General features: G+C 33.8%; 2 protein-coding genes across 2 annotated transcripts in view; both read left to right on the forward strand.

Annotated features, from left to right (window-relative positions):
* LOC130894908 (probable sodium/potassium/calcium exchanger CG1090) overlaps positions 1 to 26,983 on the forward strand; it is a 121,699-nt gene that overhangs the window by 42,112 nt on the left and 52,604 nt on the right. Inside the window, exons 2-3 of the mRNA XM_057801942.1 lie at positions 4,753 to 5,223; positions 11,622 to 11,697. Of these exons, the coding sequence (XP_057657925.1) occupies positions 4,757 to 5,223; positions 11,622 to 11,697 (543 nt within the window). The 5' untranslated portion in view covers positions 4,753 to 4,756. The remainder of the gene's footprint in view (positions 1 to 4,752; positions 5,224 to 11,621; positions 11,698 to 26,983) is intronic.
* LOC130894909 (uncharacterized) lies at positions 23,906 to 24,680 on the forward strand. Its single transcript, XM_057801943.1, has 2 exons — positions 23,906 to 24,183; positions 24,244 to 24,680. The coding sequence occupies exons 1-2, from the start codon at positions 24,062 to 24,064 to the stop codon at positions 24,617 to 24,619; spliced, it is 498 nt and encodes a 165-aa protein (XP_057657926.1). The 5' UTR covers positions 23,906 to 24,061; the 3' UTR covers positions 24,620 to 24,680.

Below are 26,983 nucleotides of genomic sequence, written 5' to 3' on the forward strand. Positions count from 1 at the left end.
TGAAAAAACTGAAAAATGCGATTTTAGATCCTATCAAACTATATATAAACTCATGATAGTAATAAATGAAAAATACTAGTGTGAAAAAGCGTCTGGCGCTAAATGTACGAGAAATACATATTTTTTTTACTATATTACTAGATTCCTTTCATTATTGTTCTAAGCTAATTTCAATAAAAATTATTCTCAACATTTTAGTATGATGTGCTTTAGATTCGTATTTTTTATTTTTTTTAATTATATTTTTTTTTCATCTTCTTATGCTATGACAGAGTTTTTTCAAACTATATATATTTATATGATACCAACCTTCGCTGCTTATATGCCTACATCTCGTCGAAACTTGTATCGAGCCGTAACGGTGTAATTGATAAAGTTGTCGAAATGTTTGATTTCCTTGACGGAGATCGGAGGTTCGAAGTCCATGTGGAAAAAAATTTCATTAAATAAGTCACTTGTTCTTAGTCCAAATTGCAAACCAACAAACAGATAAACTGTCAAACCCACATGCACGTGAAGCTAATATAAACGTGTTAAAAAAATGCCAATACTTATATTCAGATGGAATCAATAGATTTCACAATATAAAGACGAAACTCAAGATCGGAAACTAATACCGGTCTAACTCGATCATGATCTATATGTTAGGAATGTAATACGAATCCCGTTTACTGTTGTTTAGAAAATGAAAACTGGATATAGCCAAATGATGATAGATTTCCTTTTGCAAATGATTTGATTTTAGTCAAATTGAGCTCACAGCATCAGCTACAACTAAAGATATGTTTCACTGTAGTGTTTACACTGCATACATCACTTATTGTTTTTTCTTCACGTTCTACTCTTCTCTTCTGTATTGGCCTTTTGTCTTTCGACATACAGCCATCACGTTCTACTCGTATGACGGAACTACGAATAAATTTTGTATGCCCCAGGCGAAGAAGAAATAATTATTTGATGTTTTTTGAATTACTGGTTTGAGAGTAATAATTTAATTCAAGTCTTTCGCACAAATCTGTATTAAGGATAATTGATAATTTTTACCACGTCGAATATGGATAATATACTCGAACACTCGAAATAGATAAGTAGAAGTTGAGGTATAGGGAAAGAGATGCTAATTGCATTGTTTTTTCTTACCTTGGCACTATTACCACATCGAATCTGAAGGGATTATAAGTTCAATTCAATATTTGTAATGTTACTACGCTATCGCTTCAATCTCGATTAGGTCCCGAGAGATATAATTTGAAGCTTAAGCCGATTTCACAGAATTTTGAATTTGAATAACATACTTAAGTGTATATAATAATAAACAAGATAATGAGGAAATTAACTCGAGTTAATTTGAGGTATTTGTACACTCTCAATACGTAAATTCACTTTTTATTCGAGTAATTTATAATTATGTATCAGTATTTTAATGTACGAGAGCGGTTCGTAGGAAGTGATTTTTCATAAAAAAATTACTTTGCTGTGAAAATAACATTTTTTTAACATAAACTCATTTAAACTCTATATACTTCGTCCAGTGGGTCCAATTATTCTAAATAATAAAAAATAATAAAAACAAAACAGTTGACTCTGCCGTCTTCATTTGTCTGAAATCGCATTAGTCTCCGCCATGTTATGTCGAAAGCAGACTGTATTTTTTGGCAAATTATATCATGCCCACAGTATTTTGAGAATTCAAAGGTATTTTTGTTTCTGGAATCAAATCATATGTCCAAATCACATCGCCTTTACTAGAAACGTAATTACTTGTGGCATTTCTGAATATTTTTCAAAATAATTAATCAAATTCTAGTTGGACAAGTTTTGCATCGTTCCAGAAGCTTGGTATCAGTGATTCAAAATGCTCCGTTTCTTATTTTGTTAGGTTCAGTTGATGATAAAGTTCTTGCATACATAAACGATTGAGAAAAACAATTCGAAAATTGCTACGTGACATTTAAAACAAGAAGTATGGAATGCTCGTTCAGATACGGCCCTTCGCACAGCATCTGCTTTAACGGAATTTGACTGGGATTTGTTTGATCCTTAAACCTTAAAAATTCTCATTCTTCGAGGTACATTTTGGCAACCATGAAGAATTGAGGACATATGTCATAAGCTGAAACATTGCTATACATTATGTCAATAAATATGTTTTTATAAGAGTAAATTTTTTAAATAGAGAAACTTATTATTACTGAATGTACCTCCTACATTAATTTAGTTCTGTATCTATTTATTTATTCCAAATATTGATTTGAAGTACTTCAATTAATATAATTAAGCACTTCGATCGAATTTTTTGCAAAGACTTCCATTGAATTCTTTGGAATGAATCAAATCTAAATGACTTGCGAAACAGTCGCCGAAAATTCTCAATTGATTTTTTAGGGCGTTGCGATTATTGCCTTCGTTGCGGTTATATTTCAGATCATATGTTCACAAAACTTGTATATTAGATAGTTCCTATTCATTTCAAAAACTTTGTTCATTTTCTATGCCATAAACTGATTATTTTGCATTTATTCACATTCAATACAAACATCATATACGAGGGCGGATTGATGAGAATACAAATTTTCGATGCAAGTGTTATTTTGGTGAAGAAAAATTTTTCTACGCCAATGTCTGTTAAATGTAAATGACATTTAACAATAACATGCACGTAATGAGATCTCATAACATACACGTGCGTGTTGAGAAGGAAACTTAAACTTCTTGGTTTAATTAAATTGCAATAAAATTTTTATTTACGTAAGACTTCGTTTGGCCTATTTACACAAATTTAGTCAATTAAAAAACATAAAAACTTTTAGCATTAGCGAGATATATTTAGGATTGAAATAATGATGCCCCTAAATGTAGGCAGCACATTATACAATTTCACATACAAATGACTCACGTTTTCTTAAGTAACATGCTATGAAAATAAGCGTCATGTTATTTATATTGTCAATTTCTTGAACAAAATATGATTATATCCGAAGATTTTCACAACTTTATCTACGAATATGTCTCATAGTAGTGAAAGTGATGAAATTATGAGAGCTCCACCGGAGATTTTAGAAAAAGCTCATGCTGCCACACATAATTTGTTACCCCTAAAATCCAAAGAAAGGTACGAAATTACCTAGCAAAAATTTATGGATTGGCGACACAAGCATAACAAATTCTTTGATTTGTTATTTGATTGAGTGACAATCAGATTTTTACCCTGTAACTTTATATTCAGATTAGTCAAGTGTTTATTCATATCTACCAAAAAGGCACAATCAACCCACCAGTCATTTTCATAATCAATTAGTTTGCCTTTTCCTAAAATAAAAGCTTGAATTGGGTCAGGTATTGCAAAAAATTTTTCTAAAACTATACCTCGACTGAGCCAACGAACTTCGGTAAAATAAGGGACATCAGAAAAGTTTTCGCCCAAATCTTGTGATTTAGTCATTTGCTCTTTATAAAATTTACAATTTTAATTATAGGTTGCATGACATGGACCATTTTTAAATGTTTGGATGCTAATGATTCCTCAAAAATTATATAGTGAAATACCAGAATTTTTGCCATGGCAGGAGCGCCATCCGTAGTTGCTCTGCTAAGTATATTTGCTGTTGTTGTACCTATCAATGGAGCGCACTTTAATAGTTTTTCAGTTATTTCAAAGTTACAATTAATGCCTCGTATACAAACAGCAAGTTGAGCTGTATCAACAGTATCAGTTCTCTCGTCAATAGCCAGTGAAAAGTTTGTAAATTCCTTAATTTTCTCCTTCAGTTGAAGAACCAAATTTTGAGAAAAAATAAAAATAAAGTTGATTTCATGGCATCTTCGCTCTCTGTATTTGCTCCAGTAAATATCAATAGTTGACCTTGAAGTTTATATTTTAAAGATGACCATGTGTCGATTCTTATTTTTTCAGTATTACAATCGAATTTTGACTTATGTCCTTACAAACAGCAATTGTTCCATTACATATCAAACACAGTGGTTACCTTGCCATTCTATGAAAAAATATGCAATTTCCCATTTAGACTGAAAAACTCTTCACTCCCTATCAACTTCACGTTTTTGTGACATTTTGCCAAAATCGTAACAATTATGGAACTCGACACAACAATTATGGATATTGTACACATACGACACAAACAAACAAAATACCTTCAATATAACTACTTGTAATCAGTACAATTAAAATCCTTCTCCAACCGTATCGCTTCGATTACTCGACTCAGCTGACTAACGTCGCGCCGACGCACTGGTTTTATGTGGTTGAGAAAAGTTCTAGTCTAGACTCGAAGCGCGCGGAAGATTCTATCTCTCTGTCCTTCATATGGTCCGGATACAATCAATGAATTGTTGAGTACCAGACTCAAATTCCAACATATATTCAGAAAAACGTATAGTCTCTTTGAGAACCTTCTTTCTTTTGGAAGTTGGTTGAAAATAGCAGATAATGTTGCAATTGCGAGATTTTGCAAGAATCGATCATCTGAGTTTCATCTGTGCAAATTTTTGATAAAAATACATTGTGTTTCAAGTTAATACAATGTTGTAATGGATACAAGAATCAAGTAGAAAAATTGCTACCGTTTGGTGTGAAATTTTTGGAGAAAATTGTTGAACTTTCATCCTTCTATTCCGCTATTTTCAATCTGAAATTGTCAGACTACTTTTGACTTCTTTTTTCTTACCAATATATTGAAATAATTCGGATATATTCATTTAAGAAATATTCTTATACAATTCATTTGATTTCAGGATAATGAAACGAACTAGTCGGCACAGGTACCTGCATATATCAGTTTTTTTCCTCATCTACTCCATAATTCAAGTAGTATCTGATAGATATAGTGGACCAAACAGCGACGTTACAGACAAAGAAACAGATACGTCTGCTCATCAACATGTTTTAAATATGCTTCATACGCATACAAGTCATAGTTCAACAGGCAAAGAGACAAGTAGCACAGAAAGTGATAAAGCCCATAGTCACGTTTTGGGTGTATTACAAGCCCATGCTGAGCACAGCTCGTTAGGAAAAGAGCAAGTGACCGCGCCAAGTACTGCAGCTCATGATCATATAATAAACATATTACACGGTCATTCGGGACACGGTGCGATTGGAAACACAGCAGCACCTAATGCTACTAAATCACCGGAAGCATTTGAGATGATGGTGTCTAAACTTATCGATCACGTTCATGAGAGTATCGGCGCCGGAGGTATCAAGTAAGTAAATTGTGTATATGTTAAATTGAACCAAATAAGTTCACGAAATTTTTGAAATGCTCCATTTGAATCCGATTCTTTATTTCATCATGGCGACGTTTTTTCAACCAATACTCTCTTCTTCCCATTTTTCATTTTGACGCAGCTCTTTCAGTGAAAATCCGTATTTCCTGTGCAAAAAATGATTTCAATTTATATATTAAATATATCAAGGATAGATTTTTTATAATTTGAAAGAGTCTTTAAGCCAGGTATGGGCAACCTTTGACATGCTGAGGGCCAAACTTTAGCGTGCATATCGTTCGCGGGCCGCGTTTAAAAGTACTTAGTGCATGTTATTATTGTATTATGTATATATTATTGACATGTATGTGTATATTGACAATGTGATAATTGTATTTATTAAAATAACAAAATGAAATTTTAAAAAATGGTACAATATTATAATTAAATAGTTACATTTGCAATTGTTACAAACTACAAAAGTTAAATACACTGAAATCAATGAGACACTTGAGCTTGAATTTGGGAAACTAATCCATCGATATTTGGATGAATTCCACTGATACAAAGACGTAAAGAATTTTCCAAATTATCGTCAGTTAGTCTTGTACGATATGTTGATTTATTAACTTTCATCAATGAAAAGAACTGTTCGCATTTATAAGTACTGCCAAACGCAGAAATCAATCTTCTTGCGAATTTTCTAAGCTGCGGAAAATTGTCTTCTTCTAGGTATTTTTTGTAGAAATCGCACAACTCTACGTCTTCAAATTAGGATTTTAGGAGTGAGTTTTCTTGAATCTCGATTAACTCCATTTGTAAGTGTATTGGAGCATTTTGTACATTACATTTTGTAGGAGTAACAAATAAATTGAAACATTCTTCCATGTTTTTGAAGTCGCTAAATCTGTTCGAAAATTGTTCCGACAGTAACTTGAGTTCTTCAGCATATTGAGCATAAGCAATATTTTCATACGCAGAGAGCGTGTTGAAATGGTAACTGTTACCAGACTGCATCTATGACTCCCACAAGCGTAGTTTGATCTGAAACGCTTTCAAATGGCTGTACAAATCATTTACTAACTGTCCTTGTTTTTGAAGTTTCAAATTTAAATCATTCAAATAGCCTGTAAGACCGACCAGAAATGCTAAATCACATATCCATTTTGGGTCACTCAATTCAGATAGTGGCTTATCTTTTATTTTCATAAAGTCTGCTATCTCATTTCTAAGCTCGTAAAACCGTTTCAACATTTTTCCTTTGCTCATCCATCTGACTTCACAATAATATGTTACGTCGTTATATTCAGCTGATATTCCATCCAAAAACGTCTTGAACTGACGATGGTTAAGCTTTCGGGATCGAATAAAACTGATGGTTTTTACTACCACATTCATAACATTGTGGAGTCGAATGAACTTAGAACACAAGTTCTGTTGGTGGATAATGCAATGAAGGACTATCAAATCATCTTTTTGCACATTTAATTCTGTTGCTTTTTCATTCAAAATTCCGATGAAACCTTTTCGTAAGCCGACCATCAGTGCATACTCCAATTAATTTTGACCATGGCAGGCCAAAACTCGTGAATACCTTATGAACTTCATTAAAAATATCCTCTCCTGTAGTGGTTGCTTTTAGCGGCTGTAAAGCTAGCAATTCCTCAGTAACAGTGAACTCCTTATCAATACCTCGAATAAATATAGCCAGTCGAGCTGTGTAAGACAAATCGGTGCTCTCGTCTAATGCTATCGAAAATGATTCAAAACCAGCCATACAGTCAGTCAATGTTGTTTTTATATCATTAGCCATCATTTCTATACGTCGAACAACAGTTCGTCTTGACAAACTAATTTTTTCAAATTCATTTTTCTTTTCAGGACACAAAACACCGCAAACTTCTAACATACACTCCTTGATAAATTCTCCTTCGGCAAATGGTTTTAATGCCTTTGCCAACCAATTTTGAGCTAACTATAAAACTAACTTTCACAACATTATCAATTGTTGCTGTTTTTCAATATTTGCTCTAAGCTTCTGGATTTTGTCTGTTCTTAATTGTCCTGTCAGTGAGTGCTGTGTAGCATGGTTAGTTGAGTAATGCCTCTTTATATTGAATTCTTTCATTACTGAAATGGATTCATTACAAAGCAAACAAATAGGCTTACCATTGTGCAAGATAAAAAAGAATTCTTCAGTCCATTTTTCTTGAAACTGGCGACCCTCTGTATCTACTTTTCGTTTCTTTCCACCAGACATCATTTTTTTTTACTTTTCGTTCAATAAACTTAATAACAATTTATAGTTAGTAACCACTCAAGATGCACACAAATTCACAAAGCAAGTTGACGGCTCTAGCCGTTCGCTAGGATATCGCTTGTCTGAGTTATTACCTCGGTAGCTCAAATAGAACTGAACTAACTTTCGGTCCATCCACCCGCTTATATAGATAAAATGAAGGAATAATCTGGAATAAACTAGTTTAGAATAATCGAGAAGCAATAAATAAAATCTATTGATGTGTAGCCCGTGAGGCAGCAAACTTCAAAGAATTTGATCGAGCAAGCCGAGTAGCGGTGATTATCAAAGAGTGAGGCAGCAAACATCGAAGGTTTTGATGTTTGCTGCCTCACTGTCACTTCCGTGAGTAAACTAAGGAAACACAAGGAAACTTGTGTAGGCTATGGGATTCATTAATCTATTGATGACTCCACATTTTTATAGTCGGTGCCGGATAAGATAAAAAGCACAAACAAGTGTTTTCTTTTAAAGATATGTACTAGTATAAGTATATGTACTAGTACTAAGTATAAGAACTTAGTTTAGTGTAATATTTTTTTAATTGAGTTTTTCCAAAATGTCTCGCGGGCCGGATCATATCTTACACGGGGCCGGATCATATCTTACACGGGGCCGGATCCGGCCCGCGGGCCGGTAGTTGCCCATATGTGCTTTAAGCAGTTAAAGTTTATTAAGGTTAGACTAGGTTTTTCAACAAACTTAAAAAGTTTTTAATGCAAATATGTGGCACCGATCTGGCTTACGCTGAAATGGTCAGCGCCAAAACAACCGAAGCCAATTCGGCGAGTTATTCGGTTATCGAAGAACAACAGTTAGACTGAGATATAAGAGATTTGTACGAACATTGCGACCCGAAAAGAACGAGGTAGGACAGAATGGTACAGCTCATTGTACATCTCATGGTGTTGATGAATGCCTTAAAAACGGGCATCTTGAGTTTCCTACTGTCTTAATGTAAGCACAAATTATGTACTCTTTGCTTGTGTTAGAATAATCTCTTTCATCTCGCTTTTATTGCATACTCAAATCACTAGAAACGAATCTGTAGATTGCAATTCCAAAGAAGCCTCTAACAACCTTTCAGAAATCCTTGTGCAACTTAAGAATGATCTCTATCTCAAATTCTGATCTCTACCTGAATTTTTAACTATGAGGTAATAAGATTTCTATAAACCACGCCAAATTTTTATACTGTTATTTGATGTATTCAGAGAGCCATTCTATTTATCATTATTTTGTAATTGTTTTTTAGTATGTCTTCATGTAATTCATTTCATACTTTTCTGTCCGAATTCAATGCAGTATTTATCATATTTTTGGACGCTTCACCTTTATTGGTCGGAGACGGATAAATATAAAATTTTTTGCGCAAGTTTAAACATTTTAAATCCTAATTGTGGAGCGCCTGGAGAGATTTCAGTTAGAGGGAAATTTAATAATTGAACTTGGGACGATAAATTTTTAAAACAAAGATAGTCCCAGAAGTACCTTGCCCAACAAAGAAAATATAAAAATTTTGGAAAAAACTATCGCACTTTCCCTCAAACACTGATTTATATCATGTAATCCAAACTCACATCGAAACAAATCACCATTTTTGTAATAATGCAGAACAACTCATCCCCACCACCCACGCAGCTCCCTCTCATAACGTCCAATTTCAAGAGAGTTTGTAAAATCGTACACCTTTCTGGCCCACCCTGTAGTTCTCCAATGCAGACAATGGTGTTTCGGGTGACTTTAATTGTAGTATGCTACTTTGTGTGTTCACCGCTGCGCTTACGTCGTCAGTAGTTTTGGATACATCGGTATATGCGAAACTTATCAAGTCTAGTTAAAACTTTTCTCTAATGGAGCTATTGGCAATTTCAAATTTGCTCAATTTGAATAGTAAAATGTAGGTTGTAGTGATATTGATCGACTATGGAGCGAGTTTCAATTTTGTTGGAAAGGATAATACGACGAGCTTTTTTGGAGTTTATCGCATGAAGCCGATTGTGCAGTATGTTAGATTAGACTGGTTTTCACTGGTTTGTACTGATAGATAATTTATATAAAGCGACAAGGTATTTTTGTGGAAAATGAAGAGGAAGCTCTCGACTGCAGTATTTTTATTGGACTAATATGGAATTCTCTTATTGCTATTCCTAGTGCCGTGTTTTGAATGGTTTTAAATTGGTTTAGAGTCGTTTTCTTCGAAGTCACATTCACTATAGAGCTGTAGTCTATCGTTGAGCGAGCAGGTTATTTAGTCGCGATGTTGCAGTGAACGGGTGAACAACGTGCGTTTGCAATCGAGTCTTTTCACAAGAGAGCGGCTGTCTTGGGGATTCCAAAAACTATAGTTGAAATATTGAAGGAGGATCTTAAATTTTATTCATTTGGAATTCAAATTGTGCAAGGGCTTAAACCTAATGATAACAATCCGGGTAAAAATTTCTTTGAGACAATGTTGGAGCGATTTCACTCAGTGAACATTATCTTTTGGAGTGATGAAATGTAAACAAACAAAATTGTCGTTATTGGTCCTCTAAAAGACAAAACCACCGCTTAAAACATTAACAGCCACTTCACAGTCCCAAAGTGACGGTTTGGTGTGCGTTGTCAAGCAGGGAAATAACTGGAGCCTATTTTTTTTTGAAAATCTTCAAGGGCAAACAATTTCCGTAGACACTGTTGCTTATAGGCGTATGCTTAACAATTATTTATTTTCAACATTGAGAGAACATCTCGGCTTCACTTCACAGACATGGCTTCAGCAGGATGGCGCCACGCCACACACTGTTAGGGAGACCATGACGCTGCTTCGTGATTTCTTCCCTTGGCCACCCAGGTCCTCGGATCTTTTCCCTATAAATTTTTTTCTCTGACAAAATCTCAACTGAAGGAAAATATCGTTCGCAAAGTCAATGGCATCTCGGCGGCACTTCTCCAGCGAGTGGCAAGAAATACCGGAGCCAGGTTCCAAGAATGTGTCCGACTTAACGGTCAGCATTTGAACGATGTAATTTTAAAAAAATAAAACCCGCATATGTCTACCTTATATTTATAAAAACTAGAAATTTATATGTTGTGTATTTTTTTTTATAATATAAATTTTAAATCCTAATTTTGCCACAGGATACCCGTATGAACAGATCGCCAGAGTGTTTTTATAAGGTTTATAGCATTTTGGCAGGATTGCTTGACATATGGTATGTTCTTCTCAAAAAAATTCTAAGAAATCTGATATAATCGACAAATTTCTTTAATGTGCTTCGGAATCGAGTAGATGTTCTAACCAGATGGTCTAATATAGAAATCAGAAAAAGTGTTGTACTAATAAGAGATCCTTAGAGTTGCCCTACGAATGGAAAGTTTTGATTATGTTATGGCGTCAGGCTGGTCGAAGATTTTTATGATATCGATGAATACTGTAAGTCAATTCTGTTTATTTGCAAAAGATTCACGGATTTTTGATCCCAGCTCCATGATATTGACCTGTTTTGATAGAAACCGTGTTTGTTTTTTATTTAAATGTTTGTGCCTTCCTAATTTCTTCCATTATTTTACTCAGTACATTGGTAAGAGATATTGGTGGATATGATATTATCTTAGTTTTTGAGTAGTTTGCCTTTGGTATAGGTATGGGGCCGTATATCTAGGTTCTCGGTTGTCTACTTCGAGATAAGCTTGTCCTACATGATATACTTGATGCCATTAAGTTTTTCTATTCGTATATCTTGTAGAATAAGCTTGTCCCGAAGTAGACAACCGAGAACCTAGATTTAAAGCCCTTAATTTAATTAACCTAGATCGTGCAGAAGCACATAAGAAACATTTGGGTATATAATTTCATGATCTACAATTTTTCTTTGGGAGCTATATTTTTGATAAAACATACCGTTCTTGAAGAAAATTTGTAAATTTTGATTTTTTCATTTTGTACATGAATAGCATACATGGGATCAATAAGTACTTTAAAGGTTTCGTTTATATTTGTATATCAAATCTACGAAATCCAGATCTGTAGTAATTTTTATTATTGGATCAGTATTATTAAGTCTAATTTTTTCGGAAAATTTCTGTTTACTAATATCTTTTTTTATTTAAGCCGAACTTCGAATTCAACAATGGCAATGAATAAATCCATCGAGCTAGAAGAATGTACTACACCAGCTATTAAACAGGTTTGTTGTGATTATTTTTGATCAGTATCTTAAAAAATACTTTTTGGTCGAAATTTGATATATATATATATATATATATATATATATATATATATATATATATATATATATATATATATATATATATATATAAATATAAACATGTGCAAATGACAGTAATTACAGAAATATTTTGTTTACTTAAATTTTAAATCCACGCAATCAAAGCATGTATTGGCGTACATATCGCAATAATTAATAATCATTTTGTTGGAGTTGGCCCTGAGATGGGAGCTGTTCGCCTGCAGGGCTGTGGTTGTGAAATTCGTGTGTTTGCTGTCCTGGCTAGAAAGGAGGAAAAGCTGTTTGTTTGTTTTAAATGAGAAGTGGGCGCGTACAGCTGCGGCTGCATTATTCCCTATCGTCCACCATTTGGCTGGTTACAGGTAGAAAATCTGCAACACCGAAGTGTGAGTTGTGATTGTGTGTGGTAAGGTTTCATCTGATGGATATGGGAGAATTGAAGTCACCCATTATGATAGCTCTAAAGAGAGTGGATGGTCGGTGCTTTTCTCGTTTTGCAATCCAGGTTCTGTAGAAAGTGGGTGGGATGACGAGAGGAGTCCGTTTCGGACGAGAAGTTCGTTGCCGTGACAGTAGAAATTCCTGTCCAAGTATAAAGTAGTGTAGCCAGTTGAGGTAATTACCTTGAAGATAATTTGGAGAGGATGTCAGTGATAGTTAAAATTTGAATATTTTGGCTTAATAGATGCTTCAATAGATGACGCTTCTTGGATAAACCTTGGCAATTAACGGTCCCTATTGTGAAGTCCATAGAACTTCATACTTCAGTGGGAGGTACTTTTAGGTAAAAGCGCAATATATATACGCGGGAAGTGGGGGTAGTATTCATTATTTTAGTTGCCAGGATTTCGATTAGGATTTTTTTTATGGTTGAAAGGTCTTATGGCGTTTGGGGGTTTTTCAGGCAATTTCCTGGCAGATTTTTGGGGTTAACATGACCAAATGAGCAAGATGTTTTTATAGGCTCACAATTTCCTGGCAGATTTTTGGGGTTAACATGACCAAATGAGCAAGATGTTTTTATAGGTTCAAAACTTTGAATTGGCAACACTGCTTTATTTCAAAACCTACTGGCTATACTTCTAAATATACTCGGCTTAAGATGATATCCCGAATCAAGTTTTTAAGAAGAGCTTATAATACCCATTTTTAGACGACACCATCTGAAAGTTGTTCGTTCTGTATTCATTTATATGTTGCGTTTTGAGTATTCCATGTAGTTAAAGTAACAGTTCCGTACTGCAAAACACTTTCGGGACGCTCTGGAGTAAATAGCTTTAACTTCCTTAAATGTGACTCTAGTCAATTCAATGTAGACAGTTAACAGTTTTACTCCGATGATTTTGTATAACCTTAAACTTTTAATTTTCTGAAATTATTTGTTTTATCAAAAGTTTTGTTTAAATTAATGAATTACAATGAATGATGATGAAAAAGAAAACATCTGCGATGAAGAGTTAGTCGAATCCACGCTACACGTTGCCGGATAAATCTCGTGCAAGGTACGAAAAACAGTATGAGCTCTTTATAAAGTAGTGTCATCAGAAAAAGGCGAAAAATCCAACGGAAAACGTAGTGCTCGCTTATTTTTCAGAAAAATATAAAATCTGGAAAAGTTCTACTTACTCGCAATAAAACAAGATGTTCACATCAACAAATATCCAAAACTCATCAATTTCCTGAAAGAAACAAAACAAAGGGTACACTGCGAAAAAACTTTAACCAGAGAAAATATAATAGAATTCTTGTTACATTCTTATGCGTCGTTTAAAAATGTTGTATACGCCGCGGCTGAAATACTACTTTGTTGGACGAGTCCAACAAAGTAGCATTTTCAGTCCTTGGCATACAAATAACTATTGCATGACAGCACTGAACCAAAGTGTTTCCTGTGAACAGCTACGTTTAGTTAAAAACATTTGACTGATTATTTCAAAGAAGCCCCATTATTTGCTTTGAATGAAATATTTCCTTTGGTTTCGACTTTGGACAGTTTTGGTTTGCTATTTTTGTATTTAGTTTTAATATTTTGTTTTTATTATTATTAACTATTTAGATTCATTGAGGGTGATGGTTTTTGCTGATAATTTGAGATCAGTATAGAGTTTGGTATTGTTATAAAACATTCAAATTTTTTTTCTCAACTCTTATTACCAACTTCTGCGGTTATACATACCATTCTTGTAAGGCACGAGCTTTTCAGTACACTTTCAAACCTTTATAGAGTGTAGTTTCTGAGAAAGTTTTTTTATAATATATTATTATTATTAATATTATTCAATAAAATTTATCTCTATTTTCAAAGAAATATTTTCAATAAATTCTATACGAAATTGCTATAACAATTATTTTCCACACAGCTTATATAATGATTGCACATCATTTTAAAGGTTTCATTCAATTGCAACGATGTAACATCATGCCTCCATTAATAACGTAACGAATATTCCTATTTCTTTTCTGCCTTTCTCACGTTCTACTACCTGTCCAAGGTCCGTTCCATTCGCTCCAGCAGTCAAAAAAAATTAATTTTATATATTTATTTAGGTATACATAATCTATTCTTACTTGGAATACTGTAAAAAGAATAATAAAAAAAATTCCGAACGCAAAATTGATAAACCGGGAAGAGTTTTTAAGAAGTATTCATAATGTTTGCCATTTGCCCGACAATAATAGTGAATATCACTAGTTTAAATATTCTTACTAGTCCCGAAAACAAATCAAATTGTTGCGAAGGATCATGTGCGTTCTGATTATTGGAAGGAACCCGTCCATCATTTACATTAAATAATAGTTATTTATGCAACTAGTGAGTAAAGTAAAACTTTTTTTCACGAATAGGAGCGAAAAAAAGTTACTTTACTCAGGAGTTTCATACAAATCTTTTATACGTCCGTAGACTTAAAAAAATTCGACCAAACTTTTATTTTGTAATAGTAATATTAAATGATGGCAACACCGCTTCGAGCGAATAAGTCTTGATTTATCACCTGTGATTTAGTTCAAATAACCGGCAGTTGCAGTGAAAAATAAATCATAAAAAAAGTAAGATAAGCTTGGTACAGTGAAAAATCAAAGTGAATAAGAGATTCTGAAATTAGAAACAAGTGAAAAAGTAGAGGCAAGTCTGAATATTTATGGTAAACAATAAATATAAATTGATAAATTTAAAAAACAGCTAAGCTAATTAGTCTGCGATATCAATCCTAGAGCGAGATAAGAGTCAGGTCCTGTTCAATTATAATTACATTGTTGCCAGAGTGTGCATTTTCGGTTTCTATACTGCAAAAAGAAATGATCTGTTTTGACATTTGTGGTTCGTTCGTTTTTATATTTCTCATAAATGCTTACGAAGTTTAATCTATTGTCTATCAGTCTATCAGGTATTTTATATAATTCCTCCCTCCGCAAAGCTCCTACGATTCCAAATATTTAAGCAACCTGAAAGATGTTACAAATAATATCTAAACTTACATTAAAATTCCTTGCTGTCATACCTTATACATAAGATAATGATCGTCTGGAGCTTGCAACAGAAACTTATTACTTCCTTCACGGGCAAATGTTTTAGATTTTTTGGATCTATAGCCAACTAATTTATTTTTCAAATATGTAATGAGTTTTGAGTATTTACTGATGTCTACATCGTTATTTACCATTAGGTTGTCTTTAAGTTTTGAATGAGTCGATCAAAGTGTTGAAGACTTCCACATTTTGGATTTAGTTTCAATGTAAGCTAGTAACACTCTTCCTGTGAAGCAGTTTATGCCTTTATTAGTACGCCGCTCTATAAAAAAATTAATTTCTTTAAATAATGTTCCCTGGATTTTTCAGGGAGAAGATTTATAATTGCTGCAGTTGCCGATTCAACATCTTCTGGTGTGCAGTTTAAACTTTCTTCACTATTACTCTTCATCACTAATAATAATACTACAGTCCCTTTAATTAGACACAAAACGGATTTTTTTAAGCAGATATCAAGAAATAAAAGTGTGATAGTTTGTGAAGAAGGAGATTTGACATGAGAAAAAAGCGTTCACAGCCCACTAATTTGATAAAACAATTTTATAATTGCGTTAAAAAATGACACGTTACGACACATTTTTTAAATCAATAAGCGTAAGAAAATGAGCCCCTATGGTATTTTTCTTTTTTCACACTTTTTGACCGATTCAGAAATTACATTCTTTATTATTGCAAATGAATGAAAAAAAACGTCAATATTATAACGGACGTAGAAAAAAATATTCTGTTGGTTCTCATTGCGTTTAATGCATGTTAAAATAAATTGTTTTTCGGATCTTAGTTTAGTTTGTCGTCGTCTAGTAAAAAAAGTGTTAGGACGTTAGTCGAGAGTTTTGACATAGAAATTTACATGCCAGTATTAGAGGATTATTTGAAACATATTTGAGTGTCCAAGACAAGTACATGAAGATCCTTTATAAATGCTATTAGTGAACGAGTTAATTCCATATTCTACAATTTATCGCTTAGTATGTCATAGATGCTTTCTTATAGATCAGGTATGGGCAACCTTTGACATGCTGAGGGCCAAACTTTAGCGTGCAAAACGTTCTCGGGCCGCGTTTAAAAGTACTTAGTGCATTTTAAAGTAGCGATAATATTTTTTTGCGATAGATATTAGACATGAAATAATACGACAATGTTGTTATTGTATTATGTATTTATTATTGACATGTATGTGTATATTGACAATGTGATTATTGTATTTATTAAAATAACAAAATGAAATTTTAAAAAATGGTACAACATTATAATTAAATAGTTACATTTGCAATTGTTACAAACTACAAAAGTTAAATACACTGAATTCAATGAGACACTTGAGCTTGAATTTGGGAAACTAATCCAAATCAATCTTCTTACGAATTTTCTAAGCTGCGGAAAATTGTCTTCTTCTAGGTATTTTTTGTAGAAATCGCACAACTCTACGTCTTCAAATTTGGATTTTAGGAGTGAGTTTTCTTGAATCTCGATTAACTCCATTTGTAAGTGTATTGGAGCATTTTGTACATTACATTTTGTAGGAGTAGCAAATAAATTGAAACATTCTTCCATGTTTTTGAAGTCGCTAAATCTGTTCGAAAATTGTTCCCACAGTAACTTGAGTTCTTCAGCATATTGAGCATAAGCAATATTTTCATACGCAGAGAGCGTGTTGAAATGGTAACTGTTACCAGACTGCATCTATGACTCCCACAAGCGTAGTTTGATCTGAAACGCTTTCAAATGGCTGTACAAATCATTTACTAACTGTCCTTGTTTTTGAAGTTTCAAATTTAAATCATTCAAATAGCCTGTAAGACCGACCAGAAATGCTAAATCACATATCCATTTTGGGTCACTCAATTCAGATAGTGGCTTATCTTTTATTTTCATAAAGTCTGCTATCTCATTTCTAAGCTCGTAAAACCGTTTCAGCATTTTTCCTTTGCTCATCCATCTGACTTCACAATAATATGTTACGTCGTTATATTCAGCTGATATTCCATCCAAAAACGTCTTGAACTGACGATGGTTAAGCTTTCGGGATCGAATAAAATTGATGGTTTTTACTACCACATTCATAACATTGTGGAGTCGAATGAACTTAGAACACAAGTTCTGTTGGTGGATAATGCAATGATGGACTATCAAATCATCTTTTTGCACATTTAATTCTGTTGCTTTTTCATTCAAAATTCCGATGAAACCTTTTCGTAAGCCGACCATCAGTGCATACTCCAATTAATTTTGACCATGGCAGGCCAAAACTCGTGAATACCTTATGAACTTCATTAAAAATATCCTCTCCTGTAGTGGTTGCTTTTAGCGGCTGTAAAGCTAGCAATTCCTCAGTAACAGTGAACTCCTTATCAATACCTCGAATAAATATAGCTAGTCGAGCTGTGTAAGACAAATCGGTGCTCTCGTCTAATGCTATGGAAAATGATTCAAAACCAGCCATACAGTCAGTCAATGTTGTTTTTATATCATTAGCCATCATTTCTATACGTCGAACAACAGTTCGTCTTGACAAACTAATTTTTTCAAATTCATTTTTCTTTTCAGGACACAAAACACCGCAAACTTCTAACATACACTCCTTGATAAATTCTCCTTCGGCAAATGGTTTTAATGCCTTTGCCAACCAATTTTGAGCTAACTATAAAACTAACTTTTACAACATTATCAAGTTGTGTTCTTTGTTTATGAAACATTTGTTGCTGTTTTTCAATATTTGCTCTAAGCTTCTGGATTTTGTCTGTTCTTAATTGTCCTGTCAGTGAGTGCTGTGTAGCATGGTTAGTTGAGTAATGCCTCTTTATATTGAATTCTTTCATTACTGAAATGGATTCATTACAAAGCAAACAAATAGGCTTACCATTGTGCAAGATAAAAAAGAATTCTTCAGTCCATTTTTCTTGAAACTGGCGACCCTCTGTATCTACTTTTCGTTTCTTTCCACCAGACATTATTTTTTTTTACTTTTCGTTCAATAAACTTAATAACAAACTATAGTTAGTAACCACTCAAGATGCACACAAATTCACAAAGCAAGTTGACGGCTCTAGCCGTACGCTAGGATATCGCTTGTCTGAGTTATCACCTCGGTAGCTCAAATAGAACTGAACTAACTTTCGGTCCATCCACCCGCTGATATAGATAAAATGAAGGAATAATCTGGAATAAACTAGTTTAGAATAATCGAGAAGCAATAAATAAAATCTATTGATGTGTAGCCCGTGAGGCGGCAAACTTCAAAGAATTTGATCGAGCAAGCCGAGTAGCGGTGATTATAAAAGAGTGAGGCAGCAAACATCGAAGGTTTTGATGTTTGCCGCCTCACTGTCACTCCCGTGAGTAAACTAAGGAAACACAAGGAAACTTGTGTAGGCTATGGGATTCATTAATCTATTGATGACTCCACATTTTTATAGTCTATTCATATCATATCCGGTGCCGGATAAGATAAAAAGCACAAACAAGTGTTTTCTTTTAAAGATATGTACTAGTATAAGTATATGTACTAGTGCTAAGTATAAGTACTTAGTTTAGTGTAATATTTTTTCAATTGGGTTTTTCCAAAATGCCCATATGTGTTATAGATTATACACTATCACGAAAGATATTGAAACGAAAAACATTCAGAGCAAACTTGGAATAACCAATTCCAAGTCGAACTGGAGTTTGTGAAACGTCAAATGAAATTAAGCAGGTGTGATATTTGTGTAAAGACGAAGAATCACAGAACGGAGTTTACGGAGGATATATTTTTGAACTTTCGGCCTCATAGCGTCACACTGGAAGTTTATTCTATCGATCATTTCGGTCCTTGGGTTTACCGGTGCTGCATATACCAAGCTTTTGAGATCCCTCAAGAAGATTGAATCCTTTGTATTTAAATTATTGTAATAATTTAATGAAACATGGTGACCATATAAAATGACTTCCCCGACCCATCCACCTATTAGGAAAAATGTTATTATGATTTTTTTACATCATTTAGGAATTGGAGAGGGGTTCTATCATACATGAACCACATGACCACATGTCTCTACGAATATTGTGAGGAATATCATATAACATGAGGGAACTCATTTTGGATAAATTGGATAAAGTTTCGCTGGTTATTATCAAAAACATATGGACCTACTTAAAAGCTTGATATATGCAACACATGTAAACATAAGGAACGACAAGATCGATAGAATGAATTTCCAGTGCAACGCTATGAGACAGAATCTTGGAATATTCTTCCAAGTTCAAAGTAATATCCTTCGAGACTCTGGAAGGTACCCACTTCGAACATGTCTTACAGTTTACAGTTTTGCTGTTATAATAATAATTAGAATTTATGATAATCTTGTTCAAAGTGTTTTTTTCATGGCGAACATTAATTTTGACCTTTACAATAACGGATGTGTAATCTGGTGCATTGTCTCAATAAAACAACAATTTTTTCTTATCCAAATGCGACCGCTTTTACTTAATTTCTTCGCTGAAACGTTGCAATAAGATCGTAAAATAATAACCGTTGATAATTTTTCCTTTCTCAAGGTAGTCAATGAAATTATCCTACGCACATCCCAAAAAACCGACGCCATAACTTTGTCTGCAGATGGAACGCTTTTTACCTTCTTTGAAGCCGGTTCTCCCTTTTCAGTTCATTGTTTTAATTGCTCATTTTTTTTCGGGTGTGAAGTGCTGGACCTACGTTTCATCCATGGTTATGAAACGGCGCCAAAATTCGGCTTTACTTCTGTGCATTAACAACCACTCGATGGAAACATCTCCACGACGCTATTTTTGTTCCATTGTGAGCGAACACGGCACTTATCCTGCGCACAGCTTTCTCATTTCAAAATTTTCAGTTAATATGCAACGTTTTGCTCTTTTTTAATACCTACATAGTGTTAGTTCGCACACTTTCAGTCAGAAATCATCCAGAACCACTTTGTAGATTGTCTTCAGCAGTCGTCATCTTGTTGATTGACCACTGCGATGCCAAATAAGACTGGCTGTACTTGAAGGTGTGTAAACCGCCAAATATGACGATTTCTATCGATTACTATGTTTTATGATTTACTTCAGCTTTTAAACAGTTTCCTTTTATGCGTAGTTTCGAATGATTTCCACTTTATGAGAAGTAATTTTACAGTGAGTGACATATATCTAATAATATTAAGTCCGTTTTAACTTGAAATTTCTCAGTATAGTTTGAAAACGGCTTAAAATTCGACCTGCTGATGAAAATTTCTGAATTATTTCGCGACTATCTCAAATTCGTCGGTTGTAACAATTCTTATATAAGTATACGAAGATAGTTCCAGAAGTTTCTGATCCAACAAAAGAAAGGCAAAAATTGTTGAAAAAATTTATTTATTTTTTATCCCCATCTCTTTTTAGCTCCATACACTTTTCACAGCCATGTTCAATAAGTTCAATACCCTTTTTATACTAAGAATCGTCAAGCTGGTGCATTGTCTTGATGAAACAACTTTCTTGTTAGCCAAATGCTGCCGTTTTTGCTTAATCTCTTCGCTCGAATGTTGCAATAAGTTTGCATAACCTTGCCTGCAGATGAAACGGTCTTTGTCTTCTTTGGAGCCAGTTCTCCCTTTTCAGTCCATAGTTTTGATTGTTCTTTTGTTTCAGATGTGAAGTGATTAACTCACGTTTCATTCATATTTATGAAACGGCATAAAAATTTCTATAAACATAACACATTTCTATAAACATAGATGGAAACATCTTCACGATGCTGTTTTTGTACCATTGTGAGCAAATGCGGCACCCATCACGAGAACAGCTTTGTCATGCCCAAATTTTCAGTTAATGTACGATGTACAGCACTTTTTGAAATCTTACTATGTCTGCTAGCTCGCGCACTTCCAGTAAACGATTATCCAATACTGCTTTGTGGATTCTCTTCAACATTTCTGAAGTCGTTACTATATGACGTGGTACTTGAAAAATGTGCTTTATAGCAAGCAAATACCGCCATTTCTAGGTCAGGCCACGTACTTCTGGGACCATTCTCGTATTTTACTTATAGACTTGGGCTATAGAAGTAAAAGCTTGAGTCTAATAAGACTGGCTGTACTTGAATGTGCGTAGATACGCCAAAGATTACGATTTCTCGTTTTACTATGTTTTATACTTTGTTTCATCTTTTAAACAGTTTCCTTCTATGCATAGTCTCGAATGTTTTCCACTTTGTGAGACGTTATTTTACAGTGAGAGTCGACATAGGGACTCTTTTCCTGAATAAAATAATAAGCTGACCCTTTTTTGACTGTGGAGCACCCTAACTTTTAGTTTGAAAACAAATTAAATTACTAACTAACGATTTTGCACAGAGGAAATCATTATAAATTTACTGAAGACGTTCGATATTGATTGCTGCCAAACGAATACCAAACAACGTGACGTCTTCAAACTTGAAACATATGCTGTATAGATAGATGTACTTTCTAATACAGTGGTTTTTCTCAAGTAACTATCGCCATTTTTAGGTCAGGCTAGGTACTTCTGAGACCATCCTCGTGAATACCTTTTGTTTAATTTCAATTTGGTTCTGAGCTATGAGTGCACATTTTATAATTCTATATAATATTAAAGTATAAAAGTAGATAGATATCGATGATATTAATTTATGAAGAATTGAACGCTTACACCAAATGGTTAGGGAAGGTTTGGGGATCGACGGTGGTAATGAGAGTTTGCAAAAAATCATAATTATTATAATATACAAAACAAATAAACTACAAGCTACTGATAAAGTGACATAAAGTTAGATGATTGAAGACGAAGTTTTTACGAAAAACAATTGCTTAAGGAAGTTCGATACATTATCTACATGGACGAAACTTAAATTCATTATTTTCACATTCATCAAAAAGTATGGACTAATAACTGACACGATGTGCTTCGAAATCCAAGTTGGAGATGCTCTAGAGAGAATTTTCCATAATAAATATAGGAATGCAGAGAGAAAAAAAAACAGCATGCTTATTATCATTATGATGCCGTGGAGCTCGGGCAGTCAAGTGCTTATTTGTAAATATAAATGTGTATAATAATATTATACATATTATACATAATAGAAATTAGATCAGGAATATAAAACAAATTCAGTTTAAAATAAGATTAGGAGTTCGGCAGTAGTAGATAGTTAGAAGTAAAATCATACGTTGAACGGCGCAAAATAAAAATTAACCGCAAGCTACTGATAGCTGGGTCTGATAACTGTTAGGAAGGGCTACTAAAACCAGTTCGAGATGAATGCGGGATCAAAACATTGATTCATACCAAATGATTCGTTTATTTTTAAATGTTAAAAAGCAAGTTGTGGGATTGGCTTAAAGCCAAATTCATACAACATCTATCGGCGAGTAGTAATTTCATTATTTATACATACTGTATTACTATTGACAATGTAAATAATCTCACATACCCTCATCTCGAGAAGAAATAATGAAACAGAGGTTAAGTGACAAAAATCTTTTATTCTTACATGATACGCTTATGTTTGAGTATTAAAATACTTTAAAGTGCAAACGATGAGTTTTAGAACTTATGAAGTTGATAAAATTTGAAAAAAAAAATAATAATACCTTAAGGTCGCCACCATATCATCCTGATCTTAATCCTTTGATCTTGCTTTGGTGCATCTTACACGACACGCTAGAAATAACAACAGCAAGTTCAGATTTTTTGACACGTTTTCGCCGTAATCGACTTTTTAGCGTAATAGATAGAAAAACTGAAAATATCGACAATGAATAAAAAAAAATTTATACCAAAGTTTATTTTTGCTTTTTTGTATTGTACTGAATTCCAATCAAAAATTATTTATTCTTCAATAACAAAACCTTTTATTGAATATCATGGATCGTGCTTACAGGGCGAAACCATGTTAAAAGAACGCGCCTTGTATTTTACCTCGTAGGTGGTTAGCAAACGAGGAGAACGGGAATGCAAGAGATTTTTTGTAGATAATTTTACTAGGAACAATTTTTTTAATAAGCACCATTGTCCTCAGAACAATAGATCGCGAGATGCTTGTAAAAAACTGATTTTCGTGACCTTTTGACATTTATAACTTTTTATCCGGCACGGTATACAAGGTGTATACAAAAATTTAGCCACAGATAAAACCTAAAATGGCTAGACGAATTGATAGCGAGATGAAATTTATTAATTACAAAAACGGCTTGAGACCATATCTTCATCTCTAAAAGGAGTAATGAAAAAAGTGGTAACGTTGAAAAAGTATTTCAATGTTTGAAATTAATTTGTTAGTTATGAAGTTGATAAAATTTCACAGCGGCATGGTTGAAATGATTTGAAGTGGCCACCTTATTACCCTGATCTGAATCCTATTGAACTTGTTTGGGTGCCTACGTAACAAATAAAACCAGCACGTTCAGATTACCGGATGTTGAGTAATTCTTCCTCATCAGAATAACAAAGTGTAGTAACTTTTGTTTTTCTTTTCAAAATAACTTTTCACCAAAATCGACCCAGAATAATATAAATAGCAAAAATCTCAGTTGAACTCTTTAAGCAAATATGTTTTATCACATTGACTCTTTTATAAACATAAACAAACTTTATCTGTGATTAAATTGTTGAAAATAAGTAATTCCCAATATGTAAAATACCATTTCTACAGGAAATCTCAAGCTAAAGTAAAATACCAGTCCAAGTTTGTGTGTATATATATATAAATTTACTGACTTGAGATTCAGTACCAAACATTTCGAGACAAAGTCAAGTCAAGAAATTTTCAATGATGAAGAGCGTTATTTTAGTTTTAGCAATAATAGCAGCCGCTTCATCTCTGCCGATTGATATAATTCAAGATGAAAATGATCAAGAATATTTGGTGATTCCACTCGAAAGACAAAAAAGGTATATTTTCAATTTAATTGAAGATTCATTATAATGACTTTGTGATTATTTTCATTTCAGAGACTTGACATGGGGCGCAAATCAAAATGGTTATTCGTTAGGACAAAAAGGTACGCTTTGGAGTAACGATCATCACCAAGTCGATGGTGAATATGGTGCATCAAAGGCTTGGAATTCACACGGACTTAAACCTGACTCGTACAGAGGCGAATTGGATTACTCCCATAAACCTTCGGGCTCCACAGCTTTTGTCGCTGCTAATAGAACTCCAGGTTATGGTACTGATGGAGCTGCTGGATTGAAATATAGCATAGCTCAAGGAAAAAATTATAATGTAGACCTAGCAGGTCAATACACACGGCATTATGGAGGACCTGGTGGTACAGGTAAGCCCGAAGGGCAAGTGCTTCTAACAGGGGAATACAGGTTTCCATAATGATAGATTCGTAATTTAATGTTTTTGTTTGTTTATTAAATATTAAAAATAATATATAAAATGTAGTGTTTTATTCAATTGAATATCTAACAATAAATTATGAGAAAAAATCCTGATTGTCACCTCCATCCTTGGTATTTTATAACCTACAGCTTTTTTCTTGGAGATTTGAACTTTACATCAGTGAATTATAAGAGCGATATTGATGAAAGTACTCAAAATTCATAAATATATGTTGTTTGCTGAAATCTAAAAATGGAAAATGATTAAACGGCTGGACTGAAATTTTATTGAAATCTGTTTTATTAATCAAAATTTATCCAGTTTTTTCTAATTTAACGTCCTGTATCTCACACAGGAGAAAATTTAATCTTTTGAGCGTATAGTTGCATATTGACTGCTTATTTATGAATCACTTCGTACACTGCCGAGAATAAAATTAGGATAACCCTGTAATTTGAAGTTATTTTAGATTTTTTTTTAATTTTTTGTTGGGTTGTACCATAGTTTCAACTGATTGCTTGAATAAATAAAAAGTTTTTGTTGTTTTTATGAGCGTTTGGCAGTAAAAGGTCCCTTGCCTGAATTCCTAAATGCATTTATCAGCATATTTTTTGTTTCTGTTGTTTTATCTGTCTATTGTAGATTTTTTGTGTAGTATTGTCACTGTTGGTGTATTGCAATGAATATTATTATTGCAGTACGGATTGTGGTGCCTTTATGAGATGGCCGCGGTTAGCACAAAATGGCGACCTGGTTCAGGACCAAAACAGGATACATTAGCTAGAGATGACTGCTTTCTCGTTTTTAGTGCTTTGAGAAACCGAACGTTCACAATAGTTTCCATTCGAAATCATCTTCAAAATTGAGAAATGTGAATATAAGTGAATGAACACTTAGGAGGCAACTTCATGTTGCTGGATTGTCTTTTCGAACGATGAATCGCTATTCTTTTTTATAGGCTCAGAAAAAACGTGTAAGAGTTTGGTGACGACAAGGCGAAGGATATGCCGAAGCGTGTATTGCCGAACTATTTCAATTTGGTGGAGTATCAGTTATGATATAGGGAGTCAAATCTACGCTCGCATGGAGTTAGTCTTATCGAGAATAGGAGGTTGATTGTGCACAGATACCTGGCAGAAGTTCTAAAAGACCATGGTTATTCTTGAAGACGACATAACCTTTATGTATAATAATACACTGCCCTACGCTGCTCGGAAAGTTACCCAGTATCTCGATGAGGTTCAAATCATGCAATTTGTATGGCCACTATTCCGCAGATTGTGATCCAAAATCTGATGCTTAATTGTTTATAAGCTTTATAACAATTTGTTCTGTTTAGTTCTTTAGAAACTGATCTAAGGCAAAACAGTACTTCATTTTTCAGATAAACCAAACAAATTTTCAATGATAAAATATTTTATTGCTCAACATATTCTCCTTCTCCTTTAAATTGGATGAATTTATTACAGCGAACCTGCCTCGTCTCTAGACCTTCAAAAAAAAATGTTTCTTCTTGCTCTGCTAACTAGACCTCCACAGCTTTTATACCCCCTCGTTGGAAGAAAATTTACGACTTTCAGTTGAAAAAAGTGATGTTAATCGGACGAAGTCAAATCGTGGTCATTAATGTCGATTAATAATCTCCAGGTAATGTTCCACCCTTATCTAAAAAATCAATCATGATTACTACATGACAATCCAAAAAAAATGAAGCAAAAGCTTTTCCAGCAGATTTTTGGAAACAAAACTTCTTAGTTCTTGGAGAACCAGAGTGTCGCCATTTTATCGATTGTTGCTTTGTTTCTGGATCGTAGAAATGTACCCAAGTCTCATCCATAGTAACAATTCGATTTAAGAAGTTTACATCGTTTTCAAATCGAGCACAGATCGAATGCGATGCTTCTACCCTTGCACGCTTTTGTTCAACATTCAAACATTTGGGGATCCATTTAGCATCAATTTTTCTCATGTCCAAATTGACGTGAACTATATGATGAAATCGTTCGTATAAAATATTCAGTATTTCAGATATTCGTTTTAGCCCAATTCGACGGTCTGATAAAATCATGTCATGAACTGCATCGATATTTTCAGGGACTGACACAGAAACCGTCCTTCCCGATAGGCCATCATCTTGAATGGAAAATTTCAAACTAAAGTCCAATTTTTCACGATCGCATACGAACGACATTTATCACCAAGGGTATTAAGCATATCTTCGTAATTCTGCTTACCTCTTAATCCTTAAATACAGGTACTTGATGATGGCTCGATACCCCAATTTTTCGATTTTCACAATTTTGCTTTAATTTATTGTGTAACTCTGGTTTACTTTTTTGACGTCAAACTTTACACTGACAC

The sequence above is a fragment of the Diorhabda carinulata genome, chromosome 6 (assembly GCF_026250575.1).
Source record: "Diorhabda carinulata isolate Delta chromosome 6, icDioCari1.1, whole genome shotgun sequence".
In the NCBI taxonomy this organism is placed as follows: domain Eukaryota; kingdom Metazoa; phylum Arthropoda; class Insecta; order Coleoptera; family Chrysomelidae; genus Diorhabda; species Diorhabda carinulata.

Excerpts from the sequence above, each read along its gene's own strand:
- LOC130894909 (XM_057801943.1), top strand. The coding sequence starts at position 24,062 with ATGATGAAGAGCGTTATTTTAGTTTTAGCAATAATAGCAGCCGCTTCA. Across the intron at positions 24,184-24,243 it reads CCACTCGAAAGACAAAAAAG|AGACTTGACATGGGGCGCAA; the intron begins GTATATTTTCAA and ends TTTTCATTTCAG.